At 50.8% G+C, this 19,438-nt stretch overlaps 6 protein-coding genes across 6 annotated transcripts; 2 read left to right on the top strand and 4 right to left on the bottom strand.

The window, feature by feature from the left end:
• Window positions 1–340: 340 nt before the first annotated feature.
• On the bottom strand, window positions 341–1,999 carry ABOM_003958 (flavin monoamine oxidase family protein; the record flags this gene model as incomplete). Its single annotated transcript, XM_022531088.1, has 3 exons — window positions 341–583; window positions 639–1,759; window positions 1,822–1,999. 3 exons carry the CDS (start codon window positions 1,997–1,999, stop codon window positions 341–343), a joined length of 1,542 nt encoding a protein of 513 aa, XP_022390870.1.
• Window positions 2,000–2,684: 685 nt separating this feature from the next.
• On the bottom strand, window positions 2,685–7,354 carry ABOM_003959 (uncharacterized protein; the record flags this gene model as incomplete). The annotated part of the gene is made up of 6 exons (XM_022531089.1): window positions 2,685–3,093; window positions 3,154–3,383; window positions 3,438–3,671; window positions 3,726–4,661; window positions 4,710–6,248; window positions 6,317–7,354. 6 exons carry the CDS (start codon window positions 7,352–7,354, stop codon window positions 2,685–2,687), a joined length of 4,386 nt encoding a protein of 1,461 aa, XP_022390871.1.
• Window positions 7,355–9,142: 1,788 nt separating this feature from the next.
• On the top strand, window positions 9,143–10,489 carry ABOM_003960 (fungal specific transcription factor domain-containing protein; the record flags this gene model as incomplete). The annotated part of the gene is made up of 3 exons (XM_022531090.1): window positions 9,143–9,394; window positions 9,462–9,908; window positions 9,983–10,489. The coding sequence occupies 3 exons, from the start codon at window positions 9,143–9,145 to the stop codon at window positions 10,487–10,489; spliced, it is 1,206 nt and encodes a 401-aa protein (XP_022390880.1).
• Window positions 10,490–11,092: 603 nt separating this feature from the next.
• On the bottom strand, window positions 11,093–12,073 carry ABOM_003961 (uncharacterized protein; the record flags this gene model as incomplete). Its single annotated transcript, XM_022531091.1, has 4 exons — window positions 11,093–11,204; window positions 11,256–11,582; window positions 11,645–11,997; window positions 12,071–12,073. The coding sequence occupies 4 exons, from the start codon at window positions 12,071–12,073 to the stop codon at window positions 11,093–11,095; spliced, it is 795 nt and encodes a 264-aa protein (XP_022390855.1).
• A 1,163-nt stretch (window positions 12,074–13,236) lies between these two features.
• ABOM_003962 (amino acid transporter) lies at window positions 13,237–14,910 on the bottom strand (the record flags this gene model as incomplete). The annotated part of the gene is made up of 5 exons (XM_022531092.1): window positions 13,237–13,662; window positions 13,995–14,119; window positions 14,190–14,381; window positions 14,439–14,700; window positions 14,767–14,910. 5 exons carry the CDS (start codon window positions 14,908–14,910, stop codon window positions 13,237–13,239), a joined length of 1,149 nt encoding a protein of 382 aa, XP_022390875.1.
• Window positions 14,911–16,937: 2,027 nt separating this feature from the next.
• Window positions 16,938–17,888, top strand: ABOM_003963 (uncharacterized protein; the record flags this gene model as incomplete). Its single annotated transcript, XM_022531093.1, has 1 exon — window positions 16,938–17,888. One exon carries the CDS (start codon window positions 16,938–16,940, stop codon window positions 17,886–17,888), a length of 951 nt encoding a protein of 316 aa, XP_022390874.1.
• Window positions 17,889–19,438: the final 1,550 nt, after the last annotated feature.

The following is a 19,438-nucleotide window of genomic DNA, read 5'->3' on the forward strand; positions in this document are numbered from 1 at the left end:
CTGGATTGCCCAATTAGGTAAAAAAGAAGAGAATAACCCTAGCCGACGGATTGAAGTGACTGAATGAATTCACGTCGATAAGCTTCCTTTAGGCAACTTGGCAAAGGCAAAGATTGGTACGTGAAAGACCTTGTAGCTCCAATGACAACTGAGGAACCATAAAACAAGGCATCACTTTTCTAGCTTCAAGTCGTTGCCACCTTGGAGAACTTAGGTAGATAGTACTACATTGCGTTCAACACGCCACATTTGAACTCGGCGAGCGATACGCAAAGGGGATTCATCGACATACTCTAGCATCTCCTCATATTCTATCATGCTACATAGCAGGCGGGGACATCTATAAATGAGAACGAGCGCCAGGGGGTCGGCGGAGCTCCTCAATCACCGTCATCGCTGCCCGAGTGCCCTCCTCAATGGCGCCGTCAATGAAGCTGCGCCAGCCCACAGCCCAGTCAGAGTTCGCAAAGAGCACGTTTCCATGCCGACACCTGAGTTCGTCCAATGACTTGGACAGAAGCTGAGGCGGCGCAAAGAACCATGCACCCTTGGCAAATTCATCCTTGCACCAGTTGTGAAACACCTACAGGATCGAAGGTCAGTAGCTTTCTCCAACATAGGCCCCGTCTGAAACGCACCAATCGCTTGATATCCATGTTCCCAGGAGACATGTTCTCCACCGCCTTTTTGGTCTCGTTAATATCTTCTTCGGGCTGGATGTGGTTATGTGCACCCCCGAAGCACACAATGTGTGTGTTTCCCGCAGGCGTAGTACCATCGCCGATCGCGTAGGCAAGTTTGTTAAAAGGGTACGAAATTCCGGACCAGGACCGCATGTTGGGACTGGCAACCTCTGCATGGACCTTGACGCATTGGTTAACATGACCGATACTTGCGGCAGCTGTGCGTTGTGCACTCAGTGGAGGCGAAAACATGACGGAGCTGAGCACGTTCAACGGAATGGTGGAGATCAGACGGGCGCCACTATACTGACGACCATCGCGAGTTTTTAACACAACCCTGTCACCGTGGTCATTGATCGCCTGAACTGGGCTGTTGAAGGTGTATGATAGCCGGCCTGTCGCCAATGCCTCGCGAAAGAATTTGATAGCGAAGCTGGATTGTCCACCCTTGAATTTGTATGAAATTAGATGCTGCAAACACCCCTTATAGGAGTAGTCGCATAAAGCCCACCAATGAAGGAATTCAAAGAAGCTTGTAGTTTCCAGAGTCCCACAGCTGCAGAGCAGAATGAAGCTTTCTAATACCGCGCGCTCATCTGGTGTAAGTGATTGAGCCAGCCGATTGAGACGATCCAGCGCCGACATGTCATCATATTGCCGGGCCGCAGGGTTGTGGAATGCGTCGTGCGGATAGGGAATGATATCTCGGCCCATCGCACCGTCTACATCAACAAATTTCTGCAGTGCGCCGGCGAGAAGGGCATCCTTCGGAGGGTCAATGGAGGGTCTTAATGCAGAATAGTTCTCATGGGGGGATGCACAAACCTCTTCTACATGGCTAAAGATTGATGAGCCTTGGCTGCTAGTGCGCAGTTCAAAGTGATTCACCCCCCGAGAGAAATCAAAGGACGGTTCCAACTCGTTTCTCATCTGGTACCGAGAGACCTCTCGCCAAATATGAGGTTGCCCCCAGCTTAGCCAAGTCCCTCCCATTTCAAAGGGATACCCGCCAATATTGGACGACCAGGAGCGACCGCCAATACGATCGCGCGCCTCGATGAGAAGTACCTTGAGTCCTGTGGTAATGGCCAAGGTCAGCTCGTCTGCCCGTCTCCAAGTGCCAAAAGGGATAATGTACCGGCCAGACAAGCATCTCGAGATGCTGTGAGGCCCGAATATCCTGCCCCGACAACAATTACGTCCCAATCCTCTGTTGCTGACCGAACGTTCGTGGGTGGTGATATAACACTTATCGATGGTACCCCTTGGCGTAGACCTGTCGTTGCAGTCCACTGATACCCATCTCGTGAAGTCATTGTATTAGGAGGTTATCTCAATTCGGGATTCAAATGTTGTTGGTGTCGGCTCCCAGAAGACAAAGTAGTATGGTCTGCAGTGGACATGGGGGAGCGACCCTTTAAATATAGCTCCCAGGCGGAGCAAGTGCAAGAAGCATTGTAAATTTGTAATAGTAGACACACAGCACCTGATATGGCTGCAGACCTGAACTTGCCATATGGGGGTAATAAGAAGAGATTTCGCGAGTGAGAAAAGTTGGAAGACTGAACGGACTGGAAACTCGTCGATGTGGAGGCCCGATGGCTGAGATGGTGCGAATTACCGCATTCGGGCATTCAAGAGAGAAAGCTGCGGCGCCAATCACAATCTAAGCACTACTTGATAGAACACTGGATAACGGCCATATTATTATTAATTTCTACTATATTAACTATCTCTACGTGCGCACCCCTTATCTTTCAATAGTCTTATCTGGATCTTTACTCTGCTTTAGTTCTAGATATATTATATGTTAGTAGTGACCTCGTCACTATCTCATTCGTCGACCACCTCCGACTGCAACTTGATAATCAGTCACGCTGGATTGGCTATACTGGTAGTCGAATTATGGTAAGTATATCTATTAGATGTTTTGATTATATTTCACTCTATGGTAGTATTAGCACGAGAAGTGCAAGCTCGTCAACATGACTGGTTTGACGCTCACTGCCGAGCCGGCCTCTTGGGAACACGCATAAGCCAGTACAATCCAACTGCAGCAGCGATGTTGAAGACACAGAATGCCCACATGAATCCAAAATCTCGCCACCTGTTGTCAAAGCTTAAGTTCATATCAGCTAAGAAGGAGTTGCTGTTGGCCATGCCGCAGAAGCTGCAGCTGCTGGTGCTGTTGTCGAGAAGATACCCTCCCTTCTCTGCGATGTATGGCTCAACGTACTCCCCGCAAGACATTCCCCCAGGTGCTTGAAAGTGGACAAGCTCGCTGGCCGTGCAAGTAACAGGGGCATCGGCGAGGGCAGTGCCAAGAAAGCTTTCCATCACGTAAGTGAACGGGTTGACGCGGTACATAAATATCCAGAACCCTGGGAGTTCACCAGGCCCGGCAAGAATACTGGCGCGGCACGGTTAGGATATTTCAAACAAGAAGTGAATTTACCGTGGTGGTACATACCCTGCAAAAGCAAACATGATGTTGAAGAAGAAATTTAGGAATCCGCCGGCGACTTGCTCAGTCTCAATGCCAGCAATGAGCATGTTCGCAAATGTACTGGTAAACGCGAAGAATATCCAAAGGTGCAGACACATCGTGATACCACGCGAATGGACAGCATCCGTCCACTCGGCGTTGCGATAGAGACCCATTGGAAAGTACCAGAAAAGGAAGGAGAAAATCGCCATAAGCTAGAACCGTAGTCAACATCAGTATCACAAGATACCGCGGCGATCAAGACTCACCGAGTTCCACGCCAGCTCCACAATGATATTTCCAGCAAGGAAGGCAACCCACGAGTACGCTTTAGCGGGTCTCTCCCGGGCTTCATAAAGGGTGCGCTGAGAAACGAACATAGGCAAGATCTGTTCAACTACTTGACTGAAAATAAAAAGAAAGATATAGGTCGCTAGCATCTGATTGAACAGACCACGTTGTGAGACATCCCCATTGACCTGAGACAGCCCGATGAACAAGGCCTGTGCGGATTGTGAGCCATGGGACACTCTGAGGGTAAATAGAGAAATACGTACCGAGCCAGCGCTTAGAATAATCTTGGAGAAAATATAGCTGGGGGTTCTCCAATATTGCTGAAACACACGCTTTGTGACCTGCACTAGCTGGGTAGGAAAGCTCGCAGCAAATTCTGCCAATGCTGCGGGATCGGCATCCGCGGATCTGCCTTGGCCTTGACACGACAGCCGATCAAGCTCGCGACGTACATCTTGATATTCGGGACTTGCGCGCCAAACACTCGGCCAGTCAATATTGCTCCCGTGCTTTGTGATAGCTCCAACGACCTCAAGCATGTATTCCGCTGGGTTGGTTCCGGGTCTGAATTGCGGAGCTCCGTTCCGGGTGAAATAGTCAAGCAGGGTCGATGATTCCTTGCCCACCTCCCCGAAGTACACCGTGCGTCCACCCTTGGCCAGCAGAAGCAAACGGTCAAAGCGTTGAAATAGGGCTGCCGAGGGCTGGTGGATTGTACAGAGGATTGCTTGACCATTCCTCGTCAACTTCTCCATCAGGTCACAGATGGCCCATGATGTCTGACTATCAAGACCAGAGGTTGGTTCATCGAGAAACAGCAAGAGCTCTGGGCGTGCTGCCAACTCAACACCTATAGTTAAGCGTTTCCTCTGCTCGACATTGAGACCCTCGCCTGTACACCCGACCACGGCATCTGCACAGTCCTCGAGGTCAACCAACCTGATCACCTCGTTCACGTAGTCGAGCTTTTCTTGGCGGCTGTACCGAGCTGGCTGCCGCAGCAGCGCGCTGAACTGTAAGGCTTCACGGACTGTTGATGTGTGAAGGTTTAGATCTTGTTGGGTAACATACCCGGTCTTCCGCTGGAAAGAAGAGTCTCGAGGCTGGCCGTCAACCAGCATTCGTCCTGAAATGACACCCATTGTTACCCGGCTCGCTAACACGTCCAAAAGGGTTGTCTTTCCAGCCCCCGAAACTCCCTAAGCATGTTAGGAGACATTATTTCAACTACTAGGAGGAAAGCTCACCATCAACGCCGTCAATGTGCCTGGCTTCACCCACCCATCCACATGGTCAAGAATGGTCCGAGTCTCTTTCTTGATCTGAATGCTGTAACAAACATCTTGCCAGTGGAAGACAGATGTTTGTTTCTCAATGCCTTTGACCTCATTGGTCTGAATGTATCGTTCCTGAGACCGAACCTCTGATGTAGAACACATCTTCTCCTCATCATGGCCACCAGTGCCGTGTATTTTGAGGACCTGGCGTGGGTAGACGAGAATTTCACCCTTCGAGCGCTCCGAGGAGATTAATTCCACCGCTATTAAATGGATCACAAGGAAAAAGGCAGTTAGGACAATAAGAATGCCGAAGTTGCGCCAGCGGTGGCTGTCGATAAATCCGTACATCACGCGGAGATGGACGCTACCATCAACGAAACCCTCACCAGCGACAGACCCCTCGACGGAGCATACTTGACCCAAAGGTGGGATGGAACCTGTCGCGTAGCCAGGGCCGCTGGGAACAAATTCTACGCAGGAGAACTTACGCCCAACAAACTCACTAAGGGAAAGACTCTCCTGGACGTAAAATAAAGGATTTATCCACCGCAGCCAGCCAATCCAGTCATCCAGATAGGCTTGGGGAATGATGAAGCCGCCATATAACATGAGACCGAGGATGACGATCGCACATGGTGCGAGAGCTTGAGAGACGGTTTTCGTGACAGAGGCGAGGAACCGGAAGAACATGGACATGGTCATAGTGATAGTGAAGGCAAGGAGGTAGAAGAAGAAGAAGGGCCCCGGCTCTCGTCGAAGGTTGCACATGAAATAGAGAGTAACATTGATACAAACCGCGTTGACGAGCTTAAATGGAATGTCCATCGCAATGGATGCCAAAGCCTCCATACTGGGATGGTAGAGTGCGTACCGTACGTGCTTTTCGACGATCTTTCTCTTGGAGTAGAGAGTGAGGACCTCTAGGGCGGCAGTCCAGACATTGATCATGAGGCCGTAGAAGATCAGAAGGTTTCGACGAAACATACTAGAGCTATCTTGGGGCATGTTGTAAAAGATGCTGGCGACGACAATTGATTCGAAGAAATTAGCGAACAGTAATGTAACCCAAAACCAAGGATCAGCGATTAATAGTCGGTAGCTCCGCCAAAGATTCAGGAGAAACTGGTTGGTCAGAGAAAGCGTGAATGGAGAGGCTGCGCGAAGTGACCTCGATTTCTGGGCTGTCCTGGCCTCGCGAAACTGCTCGGATTGAGTACCACCGATGGGAAAGCGTTTCTCGAATGCTTCAATTTCTTTCAGGAGGCATTGACGGTGTTGGCTTTCGCGCCAAGCACGAGCGAATTCCTCGGGACTACGAGGTGTCTTCCCTTCCCAGCCAGATTTAACAATCCTCTCAGAGGGGCTTGTCATCGAGGTCAAAAAGTCAGGCGTGGTCTGCTGCGCCGGGCAGTGAAAACCTAAGCCCTGGAAGTATGCTTTGGCTTCTGATGTCTTGCCGAAAAATATCTGTCGACCTTCATAAAGAAGAATGACTTTGTCGAAGAGCTAGAGTCAGAAGTTAGCATCAGCCAGTATCGAAAGGACAAATGACCCCCGATTTGCGTAGCACTCACATCATACGCTTCTTGTGGAGCTTGGTAAATGGCTACGCATACACTGCTGCCAAACGTCTCCGACTGAAGACGGAGCGTGCGACAAAATGAGACCGCGTTGGCCGAATCCAGACCGCGAGTACTATTATCCCAGCATTGCCACGGTGAATAGCTCAGAATAGCTTCCGCAATACTCACCCGTTTGCGCTCACCTCCACTGACGCCCCGGATAAAGTCGTCCCCCACGCGAGTATTCTTCGTGTGTGAAATGCCCAACATTGCCATAACCACATCCCGAAGATGCTCTGCATATTGGTGTTTATAGTCTGCCAACTTGGTCGGGCATCGAGCTCGAGCGGCGAAATACAGAGTCTCACCAACGGTGAGTTTTGGGAAGTGATAATCCACTTCGGCGGTATAGATAGCCTCTCCTTTGAAAGCCTTTTCGATGTCTGCTTTCCCCAGGCCTTGATAGTTGAGTGTGCTGCCGTCAGCAACCTCGAACCCGTATGTCTCGCCCGCAATAGTTTTCAGAAAAGTGGAACACCCCGATCCTGGGGGACCCAGAACGCAGAGCATCTCACCACTGTTCATGACACCTTCTAGATCTTGCAGAATATCGATGCGCTGTTGCTTTCTGGAGCCCACAAGCCGGCGAGCGGCCTCTAGGGGTCCATACAGGAAGTCTTCGACCGTCCTTTGGTGTTCCGCTTCGGCCTTTTGGCCGAAGACGTTGAGGTCTTTGAAGGCCAGGCCTGCTGAGTTCGGTGGGCTTCCGCTCAATGCTTCTGTTTGGTTATTATAGAAGGCTCTCACCCACGTCTTGGCATCAAAGTCCGGGCTGTTGGGGTCCAGCGCATCGTCCGTAGGCTTTGGTAATATTTGCGCGCCGCGGGCGACCGAGATCGAGGTGACACGACGCGCAAGGTCATTGATCTGATCGTCCACCTGCTCTGCGAAGTCAGACTCGCTGTCCGTGCTCTCCATGTGAGGATGGTTTTCGGGTAGGCGAGGAGCACTGTGCAGCAATTCCTGCCCGGGCACAATCGGCGGGCGCATCGTGATCGCTTGGAATGATCCGTCCAGGCAAACGAGGTCTGGACGGCTGATGGCTGGTAACCCACAAGACTGAAAAAATAAGAGAAAACAACCCAAAAGACCAAGGACAAAGCAGATTCCGGGTCAGAAAGTTTATACTAATCCAGAATGGTGCTTTATTGATCTCACGGCTGAGGAACAGCAGCGCTATCAACCAGCAAGATAGGATCGTAAACGCGGAGGCAGATGGCGCAAGAGAGGAGGCACAGGCCTCACCACCAATCTATATATCATTGATGTGAGATTGACTCATTCCCAAGGGTCAAGAGCCAGTCTCTTTTCCGATCTCCTCCGGTCTGCCCAATCTGGATGCCGTCGTCTGGGCCAACATCGTGAACGCACAAGGGGGAAGGACCGTGTGTGCGATATGTGCGAACGCGCCCAGAGTCTGGGCCGAAGCCTTGACGTATCGTCGCTAGGTTCGCAGTGTATGTGACCTGAAAATCTAATTCGTGGACGTAGGTTGGTGCTAGAAGATATCCAAGGCTCCACAGCGTGCTCCCAAAGTGCGAAAGTGCGAAAGTGCGAATATGCGAATATGCGAACGTGCGAGAAGGCGTGAAGGCGCCGCTAATCCCGCCCCAGACTCGTTAGATCAATGGATGGAGCATGCCAAGGAAATTGTCCAGCGGATCCCGACGTGGGGAATGTCAAGCCAAGGTCGTAAATGTGAATAGTACGGATGGGACATTCGGACAAAGCAAACAGGGTACTAGTGGATCGCGGTCCCGGAGAATCGGCTCATCCAGTTCCGGTCAGTGATCCCCGTCGTCCTGTTGTCATGTCCAAAAGCCCTTGTACCTTCCCCCATCCGTGCGTTTCTACCAACTAGCTCGTGTACCGAGAGTCGAGACATGGCGTCCATGGGCTCCAAGAGCCGACTTGCGGTAAGCTGCATCGGGAGGATCTGAGCATCAAATATGGATCCCGACCGACTATGCTAAGAGTGTTTCCCGTACAGTGCACGAATTGCCGCCGCATGAAGGTTGTCGATCTCTCAGCAGCGGGTGGTCCTGGACTAGCAAGGCTGATTAGCTTCTCCCCTGCGTTAGGTCCGATGTAATCGCACCTTTCCGGCCTGCGAACGGTGTCTTACGCAGCGCCTGGAATGCTCTTATCCGAATAGGCAGCCCAGGAACTCACGGAGTCGGATCAGTTCATCCACCTTGTATGCCACACCCCTCCCGCCAGACTATGAGCGTTCAAATTAAAACAATCCCGCCATAGAGACCAACATGGTGCGCTGTCTGCTATTCTTGAGAGACTGGAACATGTCGAAAATCAAACCACGGCCAGGAACTCATCTCCAGGCTCCACAATCACGTTGATACGTCCTCCGACACAGGATACCGGGCTTGACCATGCAATAACTGGTTCTTCTTCCAGCCTTCACAGAGGGCGATCATTTAGACCTTCGCGACAGATTGCATCTCCGGCGTCGGCACACAGCGTGAATCTCGATCTGGCCGCTCGGCCCCCGTCCCTGACGCAACCCGAGACCAGTAGCGAGGCCACCTCAATAGATGTCACGTCCATTTTAAGCTCTGCTGTCGACAAGGTACAACAACTCCGCAAGAAGCACAGCGTCGGAGTTAGCGCACTCACCTTGGAGCCTGTTATGATCCCGCCCGACGGTGCGAAGCAATGGATCCATAGTAAGCCATCAAGAATCGCACCTGTGAAACCTCATGCTGATGCTCGTCGTTACCAAACTACTTCACCAACATTAATGGCAGGCTACTCCCTGCAATGGTGGATCGTAAACTTATTGACATGATGCCCGATCTCATTGGCATGGATCATGTCCATTTCGACGCCTCAATGCTCATAATCTACTACTGCATTCTTTGGCAAGGCCTTTTCTTCCGTAAGCCAACATCATGCAAGAGCACCGACCAGTACTACGCACGGCAGGTGTTTATCTGTTGTAAGCGAACTATTCCAATCTGGCAGCAAGAGGCCACTTGTACTGTCACCGATTTCATTGCCGCGATGTACATGGTAAATCGTTACTTTCCAGGATCCCGCGAAATACAATCCCAGGTGCTAACTAGCAGGGAGGGAAAAGACCCAGACAGCCACGGAGAACTTCGACTTCAGCTTGAGTTGGGAGATGCACAAACTGGCTTGTGAATATGCCCAGGCATTGCAAATGCATAGCCTTGATGGCATTGAACATTCCGAACGTCAGCTTTCAATGAGTGATGACGATCGCAGGGGCTTGTGGGGTCTCATTCATCTGGATCTGTTCTTCCGTCTTATCAACGACAAACCGGCGGCGTTCTCATCTCAACTCAATGACTGGAGAGTAGACATGCCCCGGTTGACAGTGGAGCTTTCGCACGAGCGGAACGAAGCAGTCCCCACCATGGCGTTCATCATCAGAAGCCGTCTGACGTTCATTCTCATAAATTATTTTCAAGTCTCGGAAGCACTGGACTGTGAATCGGATGTCCTGACCGCGATTAATCCGTTATGCGCAGATGTAGAGAAGATTTTTGATGAGTGGAAAATCGTAAGTCGGTGCCGCTCGTAACATCTACCATGGCTGCAGTGGGGCCACTGATCATGACTGATGATGCACTGCAGGAAAACTGGCTCGAAAGCCATAAAGACGGGGATATCAATGGTTGGGTACTTGGCGACCTGGCGCTCTCGGGTTACATGTGCATACTCTTCATGCTTCGCAAAGCATCATTTCCCCGAGGCAACGCTCACCAGTCACTGCTGTCGGACAATGATGGCGTGATCCCCAGGACTGACCTTTCAGTGAGAACATCTCGGAGGGTTCTCAAGGTCATTCACCACATGATCCACATCTTGAAGCTACCTGGACCAGAAGCCATGTCCCTCATCCTCGGCAACTACCGAGCATATATCGCCCATGCCCATTTAGCCAGTGGTCTGATTCATGATCCCATAGCATCGACCGCCGATGAAGATCTACGTCTTCTACAAAATGTAGCTGACTGTATAGACGGTTTGGCGAAGGAGGTGAACGAGTTTTTCCCTCTGAAACGTGCCTTCGAGTTTGTCAACACCGAAGTTAGGAAGCGAGTCCAGGGAGAAACCAATATGGTCGAACAGATTATATAAGTGGTTTAGTACACGGCTTCCATGCACTACAGAAACTTAATCTAGACTGGGACCGTCACTGTGCGCTGTGTAAATAGTAAGTACTAGAGAATATGTAGCATCTATCCATAGAAAACCAAGCCAGGGAGTGACGTATATCCATACAACATCAAGTTTCATATCGTATTACTGGCTTATATGTAATCTAGTTATATCATATCATACGATTATAGGGGGTGTAGTATCTACTCCAACATATCATCATAACTCCAGTGCTGGTACGCTCAAGCCGTCTTGCTCGTCGTCTTTATCATGCCTCGACCCTGGATGTGCTGGAGGCTTACAAACACGGGAATAGCAGGACACATCGTACATCATCGAACTTGCTAACCAGGTCCAGATGTCATTATATCACTGATACAACAGTATCAGCACCACCGGAGCTAATAGTAACTACTAATATACAGCACCCGTTCTGGTGCCTTGCTTCCTACGTACTGGCGCGTGAGATGAGAACCTTGCCAATCCTATGGGTTTCGTCCTGTCCTTATCGACATATCGCCACCCCTCTCGACTGGCTCGAATACTACAATCCTCCATACTTCTCTAGAGCCCTTTACGATGCTAACAATCGACAGAGACGGCCGCATACAAAACCGCGTGGCAGTCCGTGTCTGGCACTCTATACGAACTGCCGGCACAATTGCTGCCACTCCAGGTGACCACTTTGCAGCCACTGTGACACTGTCAGCCCATGAACTTTAGACGGGTGGGTCACGATACATACTCGTTCTGGCTCACGCGAATTGAGCTTTTATTCGACGGAACCACGACGCATTTCTGCGAGCTGGAGTTCAGGACCGAGAAGGAATCGTCCGTTCCACCACAGGTATCGTTCGCGAACATGTGCACGGTCGCCCCGAAGTTCGTCTGAGTAGGACTCGCAGTGGTACTAGTAGATGTGGTACTGGTAGATGTGGTACTGGTAGATGTGGTACTGGTAGATGTGGTACTGGCGAGTGTGGTACTCGTAGATGTGGGAGTGGAAGTTGTGGATGAGCTGCTGGTCGTGTTGAGGCCGGATGCCGACGATATGGCGGTCGCAGTCGTGTCGCTAATGCCGGACAGTCAACTATGTGTTCTCGCGTGAATCGGAACATAGCAGGCAGAAAGTACCTTGAAACGTTGTCCTTGTGGGCATTGCGACTACCCACAACTCCTCCCACAACCGCCGCGATCACAATAACCACGAACGCTACTGCCGCGACGCCTATCCAGATCCATTTCTTCTTGTTCGGCGCCTGATCGTTCGCTGGTGGCGGGATTGGCGCATTATTTGGCATGGAATGATCCACGCCATAGCTTTTTGCGGTAGAAATCAAGTACTTTTCGTTTGGATCGGGCACGAAGACATGAGGCGTTGAATCGGGGATCGAGACAACGTACGGCGTGGATTTGGCATCCGGGTCCACGGGAGAGAAAATAACTTGTGGTGCAGGGTTCGGATCCTCTTCTGCTGGAATCCGCTCCTATACTGTGCTGTCCATGGTTAGCTTTCTGAGGTCCCTTGGTCATTGTGGCACCGAAGGTGGATCAACGGACCATTGCAAGGGAATAGGCGCAAGAGGAACTTGGACCATCATCGGGTTCGCGTCAGCTGGGGAGGAGATGGTCTTCAATATAATCGGTTGCTGACTCGATAATATCCATCTCACCCTGGCCGATGACCCTGCCTTGCCTTGCGACCAGTGATGCAGCCATGCGGACTGTCATGGCGACACTTATGCCGTCTAAACACACCGGCGCTGTGATAGCTGTGGTTGAGCTTTGGGATTGGCTCCCTGATGGACGTTTGGGGTGAAGGAGGACCACTATCGTTTGATGAAGTGTCGAACCGCCAATCAAGTCCCAGCAGACTATCTCAGACAGTCCCAGGATGACCAATAGTAGGGCGGATTAGCCTGTATCCACCGCGCTATATCTGCTAAGCCCGTCGTAAATGCACAAGCACCGAAGGACGCAGTATCAAGATTGGGGGCTGTTTTACCTCAGCCAATGTATTCTCGGATTGCGCTTGAGCGTGAAGATTTCTTCATTCAGATTACTTGGGTACTCAGTCCGCTTGAGCACCTTGAAGTCGCTGCGTTGATCGAATGAGCCCTTAGATCAATAGTATGTGGTCGGGTAAGTCTACTGTATACTCACGGGCTGGGTCTCGAAATATATATAAAATCCCTCCAAGCAATCCTCCAGGTTTTGGATTCATCATTACCCTCTTGGAAATGCCCTATTCATATAATGCGAACGAAAGGACTTGAGGACAAAGCGTACGTGCACGTCCTGTTTCAAGTGTGATATATCCTTGAGACAGCACCGTCAGTTTGGCTCATTCATATTACAACGTCTCATATCGTCTGTACATTTTTTTTTTTCGTACCCCTAGGAGTCGATTCCTCCTGACCTCCATATGTAAAGCATATGGCGCACTGCACGACTCATAAGCGTTATTCTTAAGAATAGCTCGACGGAAGTCACACTACAACTTTGCTTTCACGGCTGTTTCTGGTCGTCTAGACGTGTGTCCTGCACCTGACAGAACACTACCCTTCAACATCCGCCCGGCACTACTGGAGACGATCCGTCTTCCTCGTATAAAGCGTTACCACTGCAATGAGCACGATCGAAATGTTCTTAGTATTTTTATATCGAAATTTTCATATTTTATCATTGAGTTAATCGTTAATCTATCTTGTGATTGTATATACATTTCATACAGACCCCGAATTGTCTGCGCAGGTGAACGCTGCAGAGCCGCCTTCGGCTTTGTATGAGTCCATAATCCCAACCACGGAACCGTAGGTTCCTGCCACCGTCAGGAAGGTTCCTGAAACGACGACAAAGACACTGAAGCACACCATGAACCACCACTGTTTCGAGACGGGGCCCTCCTTGCGCTTGTGCCAGTTATCATAGAGCCACATGCAACCCATGGGCTGGAAGCACATCATCGTGCCCAGTAAGGCACCGATGAGAGACACCAGTCCGTCAAACACCGGGATTGCACTGGCGATGATATAGGCGATGACCGTGATACTGAGGGTGCAGGCCAGCCAAACAGCCCAGTGTGTTACGGTATTGCTGATGAGGTGTTTCGAGCCGCGGAGCAGATGGACGAAGATATATTTCGCGGGGATCTGTAGGGAGAAGACAAATGATTAGCTATGGTGCAACGGTAGGTCCAGCGGGACGTCGCTTACATGAGAAACAATCGTCGTCGTAACGATCAAGCCTGGCAAAGAAATTCCGTAGGCGATCTGCTTGATCAATCCGCCGGCGGAGCGAGGGCTGGCGAGGCGACATAGGACCCACAGTAGTAATATACTACACAGCCAATGGTAATATAGACGGCAGTGACGCCAGCTTGACAGATGAGCAATGCTGGGGTGAACTTGCGCGGATCGCGCATTTCCGATACGATCGAGAAAAAGCCCGGAGTACCCGAGAATGCGAAGACGAGTGAGCTCACCGCGGTAATCCCCTGAGCAAAGGTCGGATGGCCGATGATTTTGAAATCCGATACCCACGGGCCATCCGTTTGTGGAGCGGTGGGCGGACGGTCTTGGACGCCAACGGCGATAGTGACAATGAGGACTACAAGAATGTTAGGCATCGCCTGAATCCCTTCACACGGTGAGGATGGTGATCGACCATGGGAACTTACTAGCAATCAAAATACACGGCAGTCCAATCCATGCCAGCCAAGTGATCTTCCCAAGGGTTCGGATGCTACTACAGGCAAATCCTAGGATTGCGGCAACCGCTACAAAGATCGCGGTACAGGCACCGTGTGTGGAGACTGCATTCAAGCCAATCGAAATTCCGAGGATACCAGAGCCAGCAACGAAGATCCAGTCTATCGCCATGTCAGTCAGGCATGTGGTTGGTAACACGTTCATTGCAGGCGACTTACAGAGGCAAAAGGCGGCGGCCAGGACGACCCGCCCCGGAGTACCAAACATCAACGCCCCAGCATCATCGATACCATAGACTTCGCGATGACGCAACTTGAAGGAACCGACCATATAGTCGGACCACGTGGTGATCACGGCAATCGCGATGAGAACGATGACGCCGGGAACCATGCCGAGGACATCGAAGGCTGTCGGTATAGAAAGAACACCCAGCCCAATCTGCGTCTTCATCATGAGAACGACCGTTCCCAGAAAGCCGACCTGGCCTGTCGTTAGTCATGCATGCCGGGGGGTAAGAGCATCGGCCATTGGCAAGAATGTACGTACATTCCGATAGTTCGGGCCTTCATCCGTGATTTCTCCAAAGACGGGATCGTGGGTCACCTCGCCCACAATTTCACCTTTCTCGAGATGAAGGGCATCCGGCTCGTCCTCGAGCTTGCCCTTTGTGTGTATTGTCGATGGATCCATGGTGAAGGTGAGGGAAGAGAAATTGTTGGTGATATTAGGGTAAGGGGGAACTCGTAGCTGTGCGACTTTATATACCAACGTTTTCGGAAAGGTTGGGAACGCTTCTGGGGGAACAGTACGTCATGATCGAATTTCCAGAAAGTCCCCAAAGTAACGAAACGTCCCGAACCGGCCGACTCCATTTTTCCTTTTTCGTTTCCCCAGGTCCATCGTCATCATCATGGGCCATTCGTTTTTGGGGGGATCCCCGGTGCGGAGTGGCAAGTAGGGCAAGGCGATGCAGGACGGAGTCTCACGGCAGCCTTTCTACAGGCGGTGCGGGGTAGACCGCTGCATCGGATGCCTCTTTAGGGAATTGAGGCTATGGGAAGTTTTGCCTAGTATCCTCCTATATGGATCCATGGACCCAGTCGTGACAGAGTCTCATTCGATCCTCTCTCTATCTGGACCCGCTAAGATGCAAACGGCAAATTTAATGAGACCCACGAGTTGATTCATCCGGCCCGCCAATCAGGTGACCTGGCGCCCTCGCTTGCATCCACTTCTCCATGCCGGGCTAATTGGCAGGGTTGGACTAGGCTTCGGTGGCAAAGAGAGAGAGGAAGGCGGCGTGAGAGAGAAAATAAAAGGAACAAGGAACAAACAAGCAACAAAAAAGCCGCATTGCAAAGTGTATCAACCTGGTTGTCTCACCCGACCACGCCGATCCCGTCATCCTTAATACAGATCACCCTGGACGGATACCGCTAGAGGACTTTTACACGAACCTCTGTGGTCGGGCAATGAGATAGTTCAAGGCCGTCTGAGACTCGAAAGGCTCAGCGATATCTCACGCCATTCATTAAAAGAATGGAACTCTAATGTCACCCTAATGCAACCCAAGTGGCCCCTTCCCAAGAGAAAGCCCTCCAACCAGACTCGACCCCTGAATGTCATCATATTCCGAGCGCTCTGATATGCGGGCCAGGAGATGGGAAAGTTTTTCTCGAGGTTTAAAAAAGAAGGTTTCGCTCACCGAGAACACCCTTCGGCCGTGGCGACGCGTCAAAGACTTGTCCGTCGGCGAGGAACTGGTCGACCAGCGGAAAGTTTCAACTACGGAGGGTGAGAGAGTTTTGTAACTTGTTCGTCGAAGAAGCTGGAATAGGCTCTCATTCTGAGACTAGTCTCTCATGACGGAATACCTTTTTCACGATATGGCCTGGGTACGGAACTTGACGGCTAGTGGACGTGTTAATCTGTTACCGTCATGCATCTCTAGGCCTCCTGCCGTCCACCTATCTCACCACACGAAACGGGGGCCAAGGGAGAGATCCACCTCGCGAAAGACTCTCTAACCATATTCGGGAAGAAACTGCGCCAAGACAGTTATCAGCGAGGCGGAAGACTAAGTCAGTATTTTGTATGCATCTCGGGTCCATCGCAAATGAGAGAATGCCGGCGACGGGTGGCGGCGCTGATGACTTGGCAATGGCGGCCCGTGTCTTCTCTTGCCCTAACCCCGGCAAAGCGCTGTGCCGGACTCTCCCCGAGAGAGAAAGTCAGTCTACTAAAGGGATGTATGAATCTGGCAAGATCTTCGTGATGCTTGTACCCAGTGTACCAGACACAAAGGAGACCGGGGACCTCCACACTTTGTTTCTCCCCCATATTGTGGGGGACGGGAGCTAATTCCAATCAGTGGAAAGCCAACCACATCGCAGTGGATCCGAGAATACGACGAATCCAAGCACCGTGACACGTCGTCTGGTTGCCCACGAGAACCCCCACACCGACATGATTCATGAATTGTCATTGCTGCCCGCATTTTCGTCCTGTGCATACTCGTTCGAAAGGCCTGTGCCGAACGAGATTCGTGGATATTCATGCAGGCTCCCCCCCTCCCCGCCCCTCCTAGAAAAAGATACCTGGTCGCACACTTGCTGCACAGCGCATTCATCTTTTTCAACCCAAGAATTCTGACAGGTCAATCTCATTGACATCAGGCAGTAGGTGCACCACCGTATAATGCGAATCATCATCATTCCATGGACACAACCTCCAACGAGGCCGCCATACGTCTACAACCCTTAGGTGGACATGGCACCTTCACCGTCAAAACCACCAGCGCGGCCTTTCTCGCCATTGCGCTATACAACGCCGTTGAGCTTCTGATTTTGATCCTCGGGAACTTCCATCATCATCATGGCATCTACTTCTGGTCGCTCCTCCTATCAACGGCCCTGGGCGTCGTGCCCTTCTCGATCGGTGCCATTATCGACCTCTACGACCTGAGCCCCTTATGGGTGATCCTCGTCATGATCGACCTCGGCTGGATTTTTATGGTCGGAGGGCAAAGCGTGGTTCTCTACTCCCGGTTACATCTCGTCTCGCGCAATGATCGCGTTCTCCGCTACCTCCGTTATATGATCATCATTGACACCATTATCCTTACCACACCGATGAGCATTATCTACTTCACAACCGCTTATTCAACACCGAGAGTATGGGCAAGGGCGTTCTACATCATGGAGGTCATTCAGGTCATCTGGTTCTCCGTTCAGGAATGCGTCATCTCCACCTTCTGGATCGTGGAGACGGCGAAGCTGATTCGCCTCCGCCCGGGACACGACAGACGGCGAAAGCGAACCATGTATGAGATCCTGGCGATCAATCTCGCTGCGATTTTGATGGACATCGCGCTCTTGGTGCTACAGTTTTCGGGATACTACTACGTTCAGGTGCCGGTGAAGGCAACCGTGTATAGTATCAAGCTGAAGTTGGAATTTGCAGTCTTGGGGAAGCTGGTCCACCTCGCAACCACCCACCAGACAGACTCCGTGGGATTTGGAATATCACCCGTCATGACGCCTGTTGATGTCGCTACCAGTATCTCTCCGTCAAGCGAAACTTCTAAAGTACATCGAGTTATGAAAATCCCGGGTGAATTCTGGAAGTCTACGCCGAAGCACAGCGCCGCCAGCGGAGCTCTCATGTGACCCTACTGAAAGTCAGCCTGGAGTTGACCGCGTCATCTAGTGCTGATTAGGGCACAAAGTGTTGTTAATTGTATATATGCATGTATTATTATATTACTGTAATAGTTTTCCGTCCTTTATGTTAAAGGTTTGCCTTGGCTTTCTGAATCAGAACGCTTATTTCGTCTCAGTGTCCACTAGAGAAATGTCGCCATAAGATAACTCTACAATTGCTCAACTTCCTGCTATCTTCCAGAATAATCAAGTTTCAACCTATTTTGAACCGGGCAAGTATTGAACACACTATTGCTACTGAAAGAGGGGGGGGGGGGGGGGGGGTTAGTTCTGTAAAGTTATCCCCGATACTTTGGCAGCTCTGCTAAGATACAGGGCTATGTTTGTATTCTGTCATATTGGCAGATGCTGCCAAGCACTGTCAAGCTCTAGGACAGAAGATTAAATCAGAGAGACGTCATGGTCAACGGCTGCCACACCCGGACCGTTCCTTAGAAACGCCTCACCGGCCGGGGCCAAACCCAGATGTGCCGAAGCTATGCGGCTGGTCTATCTGCACAACTACCTTCTCCATTGGTATCTGTAAAGCATGTCAAATCACCACAGCGTTCCCCCGTCGCCTTGTAAACACCGAAAGCTACAGTCCAGTTAGCTTGCTCTCTCTTGTATGCAGGTATCAGAGGAGAGAGCACATTCTCTGATGGTAGTCACGTTCAAGTAAGCTGTCAGGGTGGGTGATAGCTGCGGCACTGGCCAGACCGGCGAGAGCAGTGATTAGGACAAGATTAGGAGCCTTCCTTATGTCCTATGTTTGATTCCTGGGTGTTGTGTTGTTGTCGTTGTTGTTGTTGTTGAACGTCAAGCGATCGTGCTCCTTGGAGGTTCTGGTGAATCTGATCGAGGTAAAGAGAGCTTGGATGAAGGGCACCTTTATACATCTCAGACCTGATCATTCCTCCTGCCAGCATCAGTCTGCGGCCACCGTAACTGAATGATATCGCCTCTTCCATTTTACCAGACTAGTTGAGATTACCGAGTTGTCGTATTCTAGCAGTGTGACGACAAGGTTTTTGAGGGTCTGGACTTTGAAGCGGACTTGCTCGGTTTACTGTTTATGTTGAAACCGACAGGTTAATTGGAGGCAGCTGTGATATGACTGGGCTGAAGATTAAGGCCGAGACTCTCTCTAAATGTAGGGCTCAGATGGTACTACCGTACTGCCTTCTGTGTGGTTCATCCGTAAACTGAGCGAGGAGTTGGATGATATGATCTATTCATTTGCCATCGGATCAAGCTGTGAGGCTATGCTGCGACAATTTAATTGTAGGTCCTTCGGGGTATTACATTCCTCTAGTACATGGATCCCCTGCATGGCTGGAATCCAACGTGTATCCTTGCAAGACTCATGCTACCCCTCGGAGTTTCACATTATTACGTGTCATGCCAAGCAGAGTCACTCGCTATCACACTCCGTTATTCACGTATAGTGAATCCTGAAGCTCCGCAATGTAATTCACATGATACTCTGCTTCATAAACTCTCGGCTGCCAAGAGCG

This window comes from Aspergillus bombycis (assembly GCF_001792695.1).
Source record: "Aspergillus bombycis strain NRRL26010 chromosome Unknown contig00025, whole genome shotgun sequence".
NCBI classification, from domain to species: domain Eukaryota; kingdom Fungi; phylum Ascomycota; class Eurotiomycetes; order Eurotiales; family Aspergillaceae; genus Aspergillus; species Aspergillus bombycis.